This window comes from Cydia strobilella, chromosome 1 (assembly GCF_947568885.1).
Source record: "Cydia strobilella chromosome 1, ilCydStro3.1, whole genome shotgun sequence".
Taxonomy (NCBI): domain Eukaryota; kingdom Metazoa; phylum Arthropoda; class Insecta; order Lepidoptera; family Tortricidae; genus Cydia; species Cydia strobilella.
In genome coordinates, this window is record NC_086041.1 from 29,143,349 (window position 1) to 29,156,573 (window position 13,225).

Consider the following 13,225-nt stretch of genomic DNA (forward strand, 5'->3'; position numbering starts at 1 on the left):
CGGCCGCCGGGCCCGGCTTAGCGTTGCTTGTTAGTCTCCATAGGCTACGGCGGACTAACAAGCAACGCTAAGCGGTTTTCGTAGGGTATGTATGTTGCTATATGAAGGGTGTCATGTGCGCGTTTCTGACGTATGAAGCAATTGTTTCTACTACAACATAAAATAAAATGTTTTTGTTGGCCAACCAATCACAAAGCATATGCGACGCAGCAGCGTGTTTAAGTAAGCTAATTTGCATTGAATCGAGTCTCCTTAAACAAGAAATATTTTATCGAAATGTATGAAGTTCTATTTTCAAAAATTTTATAATTGACTAAACCGTCTCGATAAAATTCTTCCGCTTGAGTCGGAAGTGCCATAGACTATCCAACGTTGAAAAGAGTAAGGTTGTAGTGTTGCATGTGACGTTGTAATACACAGATTATACTCGACGAGTAGAAAAAATATTATATAAAACAGCAATTTACAAAAAAAAAACCTCAAAAATTATCTAGGTCAAGCTCTACCTCTCCTACTTCATGTCAGATTTATATATCTTCTGTTTGAGTAAGCTACTCGCTACATTATTCGCTACATTAATACCTAACGACGCCGAGTGCAGCGGGCGCGGTGTGCGCGGCCGGCAGCACGCCGAGCGGGCGCAGGTCCCACGCGCTGTAGAACCGCACGGCGCCGCTGCGGTCCCCGCACGCTATTGCGTTCACGCTGACGCCTTCCGGCGCGTTCGAGTAGCAAATGCATGTTACTCGCTCTGCTACTTTCACGCTACCTACAATGCACATGATCATAATAGTATCAACGTTGTAGCATATATTGCAAATCATGTTTAAATAAGTCTCTGGTAGTTATTGTCACGTTCTCCTCATACGCCGTGACGGCACAGCGTCTGTGAGAGAAGTTTTCTAAACAGGGGTTAACTTACCAACAAATCTCCCGTTGACCGTATGCACGCGTATAAGCGACTTGTAGTTCTCCGCGTCCTTCTCGTACGAGTCGTCGTCGGCAGTTGGCGTGCTCGTCGTCGGCGCCGTCACGTCGTGCACGCTGGCAACGTCGCAGAGCGTCTCGCTGATAGCCACGTGCGTCACGGGCAGCATGTCGCGGTTGGGGAGCGTGCGGATGTAGGTCAGCCTGTATGGGATTTATTTGATTTAAAACTTTAAATTATTATTCTGAAAATCATTTTTTTAAATTGATAGTTACATAGATATACTGGACGTAAGTGTACGTGAACTCTAAGCAGCCAAAAACCAAGATAAAAGGGTCAAAATTATTTTCGTTGTCTTGTTTTTTGTCCCCAAAAAATGTGACGGAGTGTAGCTTTTTGTATGAGAAGAAATTTATTCTTTATTTTTCTCATGTAACATATACCTAATCTACAGCGAGAAAGACATGCGATAGCACTCAACTTTAATATAAGAGACTGTTTGTTTCTAAATAAAGAAAATAAAATAAAAATAAATAAATAAAATAAAAACAACAAAAAGAATTTTGACCCAAAAAACTAACTTATTCAAGTCCCACAGCACGATCTTGCCATCAACACTAGCGGTGACCAGCAGCCCGGCGGGCACGCACACGGCGACGTCGGTGACGTGCGCGTCGTGCGCGTGCAGCGCGAGTGACCGTGCACGTAAAGCGGCGCCGCCGCCGCGCCGCGGCCGCAGCACTAGCACGCGTCCGGACGCGTGCCCGATCACGACCGGACATGAGGCTGACGTGCACGATGTCGCCACTGCTGTGATCTGAAAACAGTCCGTTCAAGTGTATGGTTGAAAACTAAAGCTCATTAGGTTCTTCTCAGAGGTCTTAAACAACAGACTATACCTATATACCTAATAACACCACCTACAAACATACAAAGCACTAGGCAGGGCCAGAAGCGGCGGTTTTATAGAATAGAAATACTTTATTTGGTGTAAAACCTAAAATTTAACCTATTACATCTTATTCTAATATATTCTAAAACCAAAATGGATGCCACTCAGCATATGCCGATGACTAAGATATTTAGCCATGGCGCTGGTTTTCAGGGCAACCAGGAAAAATACAGTTAAATTAAATAAAACAACGATTATCACTTGGCTTAGGCTCCCAGTTTTGTAGTAGATCATCATCATGAATGAATAGCTCGCATGCCACTGGCAAATTACCTGGTCAAGTGGGGTTACTCGCAGCACGGGCTCCAGCGGCGCGTCGCGGCGTCGCTTGAGGCGCACAACGCCGTCGGAGTGCCCCCACGATAATAGAGCTAGACAGGTTTCGCCCGACGAGTTGGTGGAGACGTCGCCTACAACAGTAATAATGAATTACAAGTAGATTATAAAATCACTGGAGGTTAAATGTAGAACAAAATTGTGAGACCAGGAAATAAGATTTTGAATCAATATTATTTATAACGCCTCGGCCGCGAAACTCACGCTAGGAGCGTGCACGGTCCACGCTAACGCTGACCTTCATATATTTGTTTAAAGCGTGCGTTCCGTACGTAGACACTAGGGCGGGGCGTGTAGGAAGTGTTTGCTTGTATGATACACACCGTGATCAGCAGGCAACGCGAGCAGAGCGTTGTGCGGCGGCGCGGCGGCGGCGGCGGCGGCGTGCGCGCGCTCGGGCAGCGGCGCCAGCCTCGCGCCGCCCAGCGCGCGCCGCAGCGCCACCCGCGGGGCGCCGAGCGAGGGCGAGCCGCAGTACCGGCCCCAGCGCGCGCCCTCCACCCCCGCCCACACTTGTGGCTGGAACAATATCTAAATATATTATGGTTTTCACTTCTCATGTTCGTAAAGTTCGAGTTTAAGTCGTGCGTAGACATAATAAAAATGCTTATTATGTTCCGGAGCATAAAGTAAAATAGCCACAACTGAATACAGAACCTCCTCCTTCTATGAAATTGAAGTCGGTTAAAAATCATCTATTACGACCCTTATTGACTTAGCAATAAAGTCCAAAATCTGCCATACAAACTGGCGGCCCCGACCGGCGGGCCCCGTGCCCCCGACACAACCGAGTACAATTTTCTTTAGTCTTTAATAAATACAGTAAAATAACCTACAATATTGGATATTTATATTTTACTCACAATCGAAGTGAAAAGTAGAGTGTGTAACTCAGGCATAAATGTCCATTTTTATCCTCGCTGCGCTCGGACCTATAAATTGCCTCCGATATAAGTGAAGCGCTTTATGCCCTTATTGTACAATCTACTATTTACGTGAGCCCGCAATGGCAGGGTCACCAAGTAATGTGAGCGTGAGCTAACTCTTCAGGCTTAATATATTTCAAATTAACTAATGTTATGTATCATTTTTACTCACGCCTTAGAATATTGAACAAATAAATTTCAACTTCTACGTAACGTTTTTCGGTCTTCTACGAGTAGGTCTAACGTCAGACAAAATCATAGCAGGTTCTCTAAGAACAAATTAAATTATTTTCTATAAAAATATTTCCAGTGAGTGTTTTATTTCAGTTCATAGCAGGTTGTCCGACAATATCTCCGAATAGGAAGTGCAGTATTATGCCCCAATAACATTCATCGTCCTTTGGTGCTACTGTACCTGTCTGTCAGTAGTAGGCGCAAGGTCGGACGCGCGGTGTGGATGTGGCGCGCGCAGCAGCTGGCGCGGCGCCTGGCCGTACGTGCGGACCATGGCGGCCGCCGCCGTGCGGTCCACCTCGTCAGACAACGTTTCCGGGTCGAAGCCGTAGTAGGTCTGCAAATAAAGAGTTTATTAAGTGGTTGAATCACTCGCTATATCACTCGTACAAGACAAACTAAGTGGGTTACCGTCATCGTATGCCACTTTTTTTCCTGCGAAACACGCATCTTTCTTTTTGTTACGCGACCGTCTCAATTTAACGTTTGTTTGTGTTTATGTATACTTACGCAGTGCGGAAACACGTTGACGGCGTCGATGGCGGCTTGGCCGGTCTGCTTGTAGCCGAACACGAGGTCGATCCAGTGCGGCAGGCTCTCGGTGACCAGCGGCGCCTCGAGCGCCTGGCGGTGGACGAGCGTGAACAGGCGCGCGTCGGCCGCCCACGCTGGGAGTTCCACGTCGTCCACGCACGCGCCGCATTGGCGCACGCCGAGATTCAAGCCTGTGTGACAGACGATTTATTAAGGTTGGCGTCTTGGCGTCCTCCAGAGGACTCGCGCGGTCATAGTGACAGCATTAAGTCTTAAATGTGATCGACACCGCGCTATACATATTTAGCCGACTCTACAAAGCAGGACTTTGACTGCATTACTACAATGTAGTAAAAATATATATCTAAAATCTTCTAGAATTATTAATGGAGAGCAATTTTAAATTGGCATTGCGTATATTTTAAGAGTCACCATACACTAGACTTACAACAAGTACGGATACTACCTCCTTCACGTCGGTGGGCGAGTCGTTGATGATGAGTCGCCACGTGGTCGCCAACGAGTGGAACGTGCGGTCCGGGATGTCGAAGTTGTGTTGATCCTTGTTAGATGTCACATACGTCAAGAGATATACAAGTACGGGTACACGGGTACTACCTTCGTCGTTGTGGAACAGCTCGGGCAAGTAGTACAGTTCGGGAATGAGCTCCTTCACGTCGGTGGGCGAGTCGTTGGTGATGAGTCGCCACGTGGTCGCCAACGAGTGGAACGTGCGGTCTGGCATATCGAAGTTGTTGTCTGACGGGCAAATGTTTGAGTAATTATCACCGACACAGAAAGAAAAAGTAAGGAACGGTTGCGTCAAGCCGCCATAATACCTATGAACTGGAATGAATACGAGTAAGACTGTCTGCCTTGTTAAGACTGGCCAATTACATTGGAGGGGCCATTAACTATAGCAGTCACCCTAATAAATCATAGGGTTATAGATACTATAACGATTATACTACTATGTCACTCTTGATTATAATAGTGATGATTGTGCGTGTGTGGTGTACCTTGGTAGTGCAGCAGCAGTTGTGTAAACGGGGGCAGTCGTACGAGGTAGTGTAACACACAACCAGGGTTCGAGTATAAAGATGCATAGTGATGTGGGTCGCGTGACGCTAGCGCGCCGCAGCCTTCTCGACGGGCTGCTTTTAGATCCTGAAGGGCAAAGTATGATGCTGTCACAACAGGTAGAAATTGGCAGAGCATAGTTAAAATGAATCATAGAAAGTGGACTAGACAATTGAATGAACGCACTGGAGTTACATTGCATAGAAAACATTGCACTATTTACGCTGAGCTGTAAGGTGACATGCAACGCATTATGTTACAATCAGAAGATGCGCTGAATATATAGCTAAAGTTAAGTACAGAAAGTCCACCAAAAAGAGAACTGCAATGGTTAGAAAAATACTCGAAACAAGCTTTGTGACTTACTTTATTGAATCCTGACTCTTATTGATGTAATAAAACTATGAAAACGGATTATATCGCGTATATTGAATTTATAATACATCCCGACGTTTCGAACTCTTTACAGCGTTCGTGGTCAACGGGTGACTCACCCACCACGGACACCCGTCCCCCGACGGGGACGGGTGTCATCCGTTGACCACGAACGCTGTAAAGAGTTCGAAACGTCGGGATGTATTATGTTTATTTCATGAGTAACTATCGCGGTAACCGAAGACAATCTTATTGATGTAAATAAAAAAAATAGTTAAAAATTGTGACCTGTAATACCTTATTATAGATCGATTCATATCAACTGAGCTAATGCACTTACCTGTACTAACAATGGCATTTTATTATTACAATACTATTATCTGCTTTTGTTCTCGTAGCCGCCAACTAGTTACTTACAAAATAAGTTAGAAGTGCATTGCATGTATATTTAATTTTTAACCTTATTCCTTGCTGAATGGGGTTAAAATGGTCTAAAAACATGTTGTAACAAATGGTTTTCTACAGAGTGCATATGTTTTCGGTGTCGACGGTTGTAAAATGCAAATAAAGTTATGTTAGCCATTATTTAGTTAGTGTATTTTGTAGCCTATTGTTAAAAAATAGAGTCGTTAATCTATACTAACATTTCAAGGCGGTTATAATCTGCTTTTACTACGAGGTAGTTATCCTATATTACCACTCAATGGCATTGTATTCTTGAGACTCTTTGAGTAAACAGGTAAGTGCATTAGCTCAAGTGATATGATTCCATCTATACCAATAAATTATGTCTATTGTACTTACGTTGTATGTATTGATATAATGCTGCTCCCTGCTCTTATTCTGAATGGCCATGGGCTTGCTTAGGTCTCTAAACGTGGCAGGGTCGTTAAGGTCCAGTATCCTGCTACTATAGTCAGCTATCACGAACGGCAGGACTGGGTACTGCATAAGGTCGTTGTAGGTGCGGCCCGCCAGGCCGTTGAGTTTCATGAGGTACTCCCAGTTGGTGATGGTGCCGTTGCGCCATTGGTTCATGGCTTCGGAGAGGGTTTCAGGCTCCATTCTGAGGAAAAGATTTCAATGGGGTTGGCCGGTCGAAGTGTATCAGTGTCAGCATAGCTTGCCCTGTCAATCACTAGAATTATGTCAAATTTTTGTTTTTTTAATGCCCTGGATGCCCTTTAAGCCAAATCTCATAGAAAAAGCGGCAAGCTATGATGGCGCCATCTCTGCAAACCTTTGACAGTTGCCAACCCTATTAGGAACAGAGGGTAGGAGAGTATATTTTACGTAGTTTTATGTAGTAAGAAGGCGACGTCGAGAGGCGACGTGTCGGACGTCTTCCAGCGCCTGAGAATATCCTATTTATTAATATGACAAATTAGACCTTATAGACTAACATACATATAAATTTTATCGCAATCGATGTTGCGGTCAAGGCACACGTACCACAAGAGTTGTGGCGCGATCGAAACAAGGACACCCTGAGTGTGCAACAGGTCTCCTGCGATATTGCGGTATTCCGATGCTCAGGGACTTTACCTAGTGGGTAAATGCTTGGCGGTGTGTTGTAGGAAGGCGGTCCGCTCGGCGTTCCCCGCGAACGCCAGCAGCCACGCTCTGCCTTCAGCTAGGAACAGCTCCGCGGCCCGTTCTTGCAAGCACCACCGTCGGGTGGCGACGTGGCGAACGTCTTCTAGCGCCCAGCTTAGTGCTTCCTCGCCTTCCACGTCGCCTAACGAGTCCGGTACGAAGTGTATACATCTGTAATGATAAAAAAAAAGAACATAAAATACTCGTTTCTGCATTCCAAGAGAGTAGACGGGGACCACTGAATGACAACAATACGCTTAGATAAAATCGATTTTACACATCCCTTCTTACGTTTTTTTTCCAGCATTACGTCATCTCTCCTATTCATGCACTCAACTGTTAATACCCTTCGTCGGTCTATAAGAGGTCTATAATCACTCACTCTCCCTACGTTATCGCCTATCTACAGTTGTTCTATTCTTCAAGAAGTGTTTAAACAGGTCTGCCTGATACTGGTACCTGTTACTAATAGATCTTGATCAAGATTCAAGCAGCATTCAACGAATAATAAATTTGGGATACTATGAGTGCGAAGGACACCTACGTCACCTACATTACTCTTTACTGGTATAAAAATATACTGGTTATATCTGAAACCGATTCCAAGGCCGTTGATAAAAAGGCTTATGGCGATTATAATAAATGCTATGTCCTGTTACCTGTCGGTGAGCAGCAGCTCCCCGTCTCGCTCTCGCGCCACGGTGACGAGCGTGACGCGCGCCATGTGCGCCACGGTCTCGTGTAGCTGCAGTCGAGCCACTAGCCCCCCGCGAAACCCGCCAGCGTCGCCCGTGATGCTGCGAAGATGGACTGTGCTGCACGCAGCTGCTTCTGCTAGTACTGAGATAAAAAAAATAATTATTAAATTAAAGTTACATTGGAGAATAATCTAATCAAATCGATGACGATGGTGTCGCTTGACTATTATCACTTTGACAGCCATGAGTGATCAGACGATCTGTCATCTGGCATACACTTTTGGTAGTTTAGTAGGTACTCTGTGGTCCTACAGTTTGCCGTTGAAGGCAGATAGTGAGCAGGGATTTGCCACCCTTTGCTTGAATTAGTGCTGACCGGGCTTGTGCTGATGACTGGGCTTTAGGAAGCGCGGTTTGAGCGCGAGATGTGCGCGGCGTAGACGCACGCGCACGCGGCCCGGTGCCTCGGCGCCGTCTAGCTCCCACGACACGGGGTACGATTCCGGTTCATGCCATAATGCTGCAAACAAAAATTAAAGTGAAGAATTCCTATTTCATCAGACATTATGGTTCAAAATATTCAAAAATACCTTAGCTTTCACCCCTAAAAGCTACCAAACACCCTGCCTCGGTTAGGCGCGCCGCTAACGACTTTAAGCGTCGTTTGCGTGCAACTTGAAATAGTATCCAATATGCGACCAGCCTTACCTTGCTCATGAGTGAGATGGTCGGCCAGTTGCTGCCAGCACCTCGTCGCGACGGCTCCAGAAGACTGCGAGCGCCGTAGCACTTCCATGAACGCCTTGCGTTCTCCATTTTGCACGTCCACTACGGCTCGCGTCGCTGCCATTGCTGACTCGGTTAGGCGCGCCGCTAGGGACTCCTTGCTGAAGATTACTCTGGAGCAAAGATATTTTGTTAAAACTAAATTGGAAAAAAATACTGTCTTTTGTCATGTAACTGGTAATGCCGCTCCAAGCCTGTTCTCGAGCCCATCTAGGCGAGGCGAAGCAGTCAGTGATGAGAGCTTCCCACCCTCGTACTTACTTGCCAATATTGGCGTTGTGGTTGTGGGCAGTCTTGGTCCAGCGCTCCTCGTCCACTCTCAGTAGGGCAGCAGCCTCGTCTTGTAACGCCGCTCCGAGCCTGTTCTCGAGCCCGTCCTGGAGCGCCACGCACCAGCCACGCGCCCAGTCTGTGATGGCGAGTTCAACGCCCTCGTCGCCGTTCTCGGCTAGCGCGTGCATGTGACGCAACATCAGGAGCAGGTACACTGCCAACTGAAATAGGAGTTAAGTTTAATATTTTTTTTACCACCTACCTACCACCCACCTACCACTTACCTACCTCCCTCGACCACGGACGTCCACTGCTGGACATAGGCTGACATTTCACCACACCAGTTGGTAAAGGCTCTCTTGATTGTTCAAAAACTGATGAGAAAGTTGCATTTTATCCACATGTGTGGCAAAGTAATCTGGTGCAATCTGAGTTATTTTATTTCCTTATGTTGGCTGGTAGAATTGACTTTCAAATGATGATTTTGAATGATAAATATTTAATAACGTTCATTTGGATTTGATTTTTTACAGTTAGTATTTCCTCACGTTGGTGTGGTGGAAATTTTGTGTTTCAGTGAGGTGGCAAAATTTGTTTAGTCCTCGCGTCTTGAAACCCTCGCAACACTCAAGATTCCACTTTTCGAACCACTCGCTACCTGCATTTATTAACAAAACGTTCCAAATTCAACAACATACCAACTGCGTCTGGCTCTTCTTTATTTCTTTACATTAGAAGCGAATCCGCATGCCGCTCCGGTGTGCCAGCGGGACACATATAGGGAGCAGTGCATAACGCTCTCACTCATTCACGGAATGGCGTGTGGATATACAACAGCGTGATGACTGCGTAACCAGGACTAGTTTAGTGTTTAGGGCGTTTACCTTTCTGCAAGTTGGTGGAGGCTTGAGCATGGTGGCCACGTGTGGGGCGGCGTGCAGTGCGCGCAGAAGGTGGGGTTGCAGCGCGCGTGCGCCCGAGGCTGGGGCGCCCACCCACCATACTAGTTTAAAAAATCATTAGAGCCATCAATTAAAAAAAAATCTACACACATATCATAAACCCTCTACGATGCCTTCAAAATCCGTAAATAATGGCCACATAATGGTGTATGTAACTGTACATAATTAGGCATTAAAACACTAGTGTGATTCCATTATAAAACTCACTTCGTTCGTTTCATAAACCCACACTCGATTTTGAATGCCTTTCGTTATGTAGCAGTCACATAAACTACTATATCAGCAGTTATAAATTGTGCTTTTTGAGAGCAAATCCGCGAGATACAATTAAAATGAGTTTCCCCATGTCTCTCGAAACAACATATTAAAAAAAAATACCTAACCATAAACTCTGTGAAATGTATTCAATTAAGAAAAACAGTGTAGTAGCAGTAAGTGAAAAAAATAAACCTAGTTCTCGTAAAGCACGCAGCCATCCATCCCCGCCGGAGCCAGCCCACCACGCCCGCCGCGTTGGTAGGCCGCCGCTCACGGCTGAGAACAAAAACATTACTGTAATTTGGGCAATCAAACGTTTGACCAGCAAGTAATTGAATTTATCACAGTCCATCCCCAATGCTCCTGAAATGATCTTGAAAACCACTTTAGACGGAGAGTCCCTCTCGGTGCCGTCATATAGCGGAGGCAAAGAGACGGCCGTCTTTATGGTGACGACATGTAGAAAGTTCCACGGCGGCATTACACACCAGTCAGCCACCAACATCAAACGAAACGTATCCAGGAGAGAAAATGTACGACTTTGCTTTAATTATTTACTAGTAGAGGAAAATAATCGTAGTACGGAAGATCATTTATTCAAATCTCATGGCACAGAAGGTGCATTTGACATTTTAGTAGAAATGGCTTCACCGCTATCAAATAAAACGTTCACGAAAATATCGACACCGTCAAGACGGCCGTCATGCTAATAGCGGCACCGCTTTTTGACGTTACGGTGTCAATCACCGCCCTCTAGGAAACCGCGCCATTTGGTTTAAATAGACAACGTTCTAGTGACGTCATTCACCGCTGTATTACGGCCGCTATATGATGGCACCCATAGACATATTAGTTTATACAAGTAGTTATAGACGCGCCACCGAGTGACCGGGGGTAAGAGAAAGAATATTCATATAAAATTTGGGCAGCGTAGGATTTTTTTCTCTTTCACTCTTATAAATTTCGGTATTTCGCCATCGCCTCCTACCTATGATGCCACCCGGTCGGTGATAAGGACAAAGCATGGCACTATTTTCTCTTTCCTTTTATAGGAACCGCAATAAGACTATCTTTCTCTATCAAAGAGTGTCAGGCCCTTGATGGCACCGCTTTCCTAGGAAACCAGAGCTTTAGGCCAACTTGATACGTTATTAGACAAGATGAACATATTTTGTGGTGTGCGTTTTCGTTTCGTTTTTGTCAGTGACTAAGTTTGATCCAATAGGTGACTTACCGGCTATAAGCATGACTAGTAGTCGTTCCACTAGCTCGCCCTCGGAGTGGACCGGCAGCACGGGCGATCGCGACTGCAGGAAGTTCACCGACGCAGTGACGGTGGCTAATTGTCGAGCTTCCAGTTCCGTTTGGGATATTCCCTCTGTACCCAGTGATACCGCTGATGAGAGAACTGTTAAATCATAATAACAATATAAAGTGGTCTTAAGTGGTTTTTTTTAACAATGGAATGTTTTAATAGCAACTAGAGAACGTACCATTAGTGAAGTAATTGTTATGCTTTTGACGCGCGCGGCTCGCTATATCCAAATGGTCGAGTTGTGCCACGAACAACGACACCTGCAAGTTTAACGCTATTTTGATACAAAAACAAAATATATATCCACATCCCACCTTTCATATTTATTGGGACAGCTATCTGTCATAAATTATAGTCAAAAAAGAAAGTTGTCATTATGTAACCACGATTTTAACTTAGCTTCTACTTATTTATACTACAGCTTTCATCTTCATATGGTTTTCTTGTAAAAGAGTAGCTTATTTTTATCAGCCGAGTGAACCACAAATCAGTTGCACTTAGAAAAAAACTTAAGCCACACCGTAGTACAAATAGTTCAGTTGTCTCTGTAGATACGTGATATAAGGATGATACCTATTATAAAAGTGCAAATTGTACCTGGGCAGCGCGTGCCGCTCGCGCTACGTTCTCGCTTTCGGCCGTCAGTTCCGCATATGTCAGCATATGATGCATATCGGTGATTATCTGTGGACAATACACAACTCATCTAATTGTTCCGCTATGTTAGTTTTTAAACTGTAGTCCCGCTCAAATCCTCGGCTAAATCCCGCTAGCGATTTTTAGCTTGCGGAATCGCGAGAGCCGAAGGCTTGGCTGTAGTTTTCGCGTCAAAAAGTTTGAGGACCCCTGAGTCAAAAGGACTAGCTTTACTGGAGACCAAGGCCCATATGCGTTTGCATGTTTACATCTGGTAGTTGAAAAATATTGTATTCTATTTTTGCGTCTCCATGCCAACCAGTGATCGTCTGTTGTGTCACCTCGGCCTCGCGTATGTCGGAGAGCAGGTTTAGGGAACCCTTTGTGTAGGAGCCATCACAGTACCTGCATGTGGTGGTGTGACTCGAGTGCCTTGACCGCGAGCTTCGCGAGTAGCGCCCCCATGTCGGACAGCAGTAACGCCCGTCCGTTGAACTCCCCGGTCGCGCCCAGGTCGCGTACACAGCGCACGGCCACCTCGGCTATGCTCATCTCGGAGAGCAGTTTTAGAGAACCCTGTATTCAAGAATCATCATTATTATCATTAAGGTAAATGATGGCTGAGTTTACAGTAAGGGGTTAATAAGCCTTGAAGAGATGCTTTTGTAGATAAATGGAAGGCCTTTACCTTAAAACTAATGAGAGCCTTATTTTCAGCAGCATAAATCACAGTTTACCTTATGGATGACGCGACGCACAAGTAGACATGTTGTACGCAAAAGATGGGTTACGTAAGCTGGCTGCACAGCATGGCAGTGTGTCTCCTCGATGTGAGTTAAAGTGACCTTTATAACAGGCGCATAGAGTCACCTTTGTCAACAACACGGCGAACCAACAAGTGCAATGCGCTGGATGGTGTAAACAGGTTAGTAGTGCAGCTACTAGCTGTGAACTAAAGGGACACTTATTCCTGCGACATAGAGTATAGCTTACCTTGTCAATAATGCGGCGGACGAGTAGAGACAAGTTATGCGCAAGCGATGGATCATGTAGGCAAGCTGGAAGTGTTGCTAACTGCCGCGGCACACAGGATGGTTTACCTTGTCAATAATGCGGCGAACGAGAAGAGACACGTTGTGCGCAAGCGGTGGATCGTGCAGGCAGGTTGGTAGTGTTGCCAAAAGCGGAGCCGCGCAGTGTAGCATTTCGGGAGAAACGTCCACCCAGATGTCGTCCTGGATAATAAACTTTATGAAGATTGAATTTTGTTATATTAGGTCGTTTTTTTTAAACTCATAAGTCAAGACAGTTATAGAAAAAAATACATTTTTCACTT

At 45.4% G+C, this 13,225-nt stretch overlaps 1 protein-coding gene across 1 annotated transcript in view; it reads right to left on the reverse strand.

Moving 5' to 3' along the window:
- LOC134756166 (lysosomal-trafficking regulator) overlaps positions 1-13,225 on the reverse strand; it is a 54,158-nt gene that overhangs the window by 1,447 nt on the left and 39,486 nt on the right. Inside the window, exons 38-59 of the mRNA XM_063693020.1 lie at positions 12,990-13,124; positions 12,295-12,465; positions 11,851-11,937; positions 11,432-11,513; positions 11,173-11,346; positions 10,131-10,214; positions 9,603-9,721; positions 8,707-8,939; positions 8,368-8,558; positions 8,036-8,179; positions 7,621-7,801; positions 6,911-7,132; positions 6,170-6,431; positions 4,930-5,077; positions 4,529-4,669; positions 3,887-4,101; positions 3,558-3,713; positions 2,540-2,735; positions 2,154-2,290; positions 1,510-1,745; positions 923-1,131; positions 583-769 (exon numbers count right to left, since the gene is read on the reverse strand). Coding sequence (XP_063549090.1) covers positions 583-769; positions 923-1,131; positions 1,510-1,745; positions 2,154-2,290; positions 2,540-2,735; positions 3,558-3,713; positions 3,887-4,101; positions 4,529-4,669; positions 4,930-5,077; positions 6,170-6,431; positions 6,911-7,132; positions 7,621-7,801; positions 8,036-8,179; positions 8,368-8,558; positions 8,707-8,939; positions 9,603-9,721; positions 10,131-10,214; positions 11,173-11,346; positions 11,432-11,513; positions 11,851-11,937; positions 12,295-12,465; positions 12,990-13,124 — 3,710 coding nt within the window. The remainder of the gene's footprint in view (positions 1-582; positions 770-922; positions 1,132-1,509; positions 1,746-2,153; positions 2,291-2,539; positions 2,736-3,557; positions 3,714-3,886; positions 4,102-4,528; positions 4,670-4,929; positions 5,078-6,169; positions 6,432-6,910; positions 7,133-7,620; positions 7,802-8,035; positions 8,180-8,367; positions 8,559-8,706; positions 8,940-9,602; positions 9,722-10,130; positions 10,215-11,172; positions 11,347-11,431; positions 11,514-11,850; positions 11,938-12,294; positions 12,466-12,989; positions 13,125-13,225) is intronic.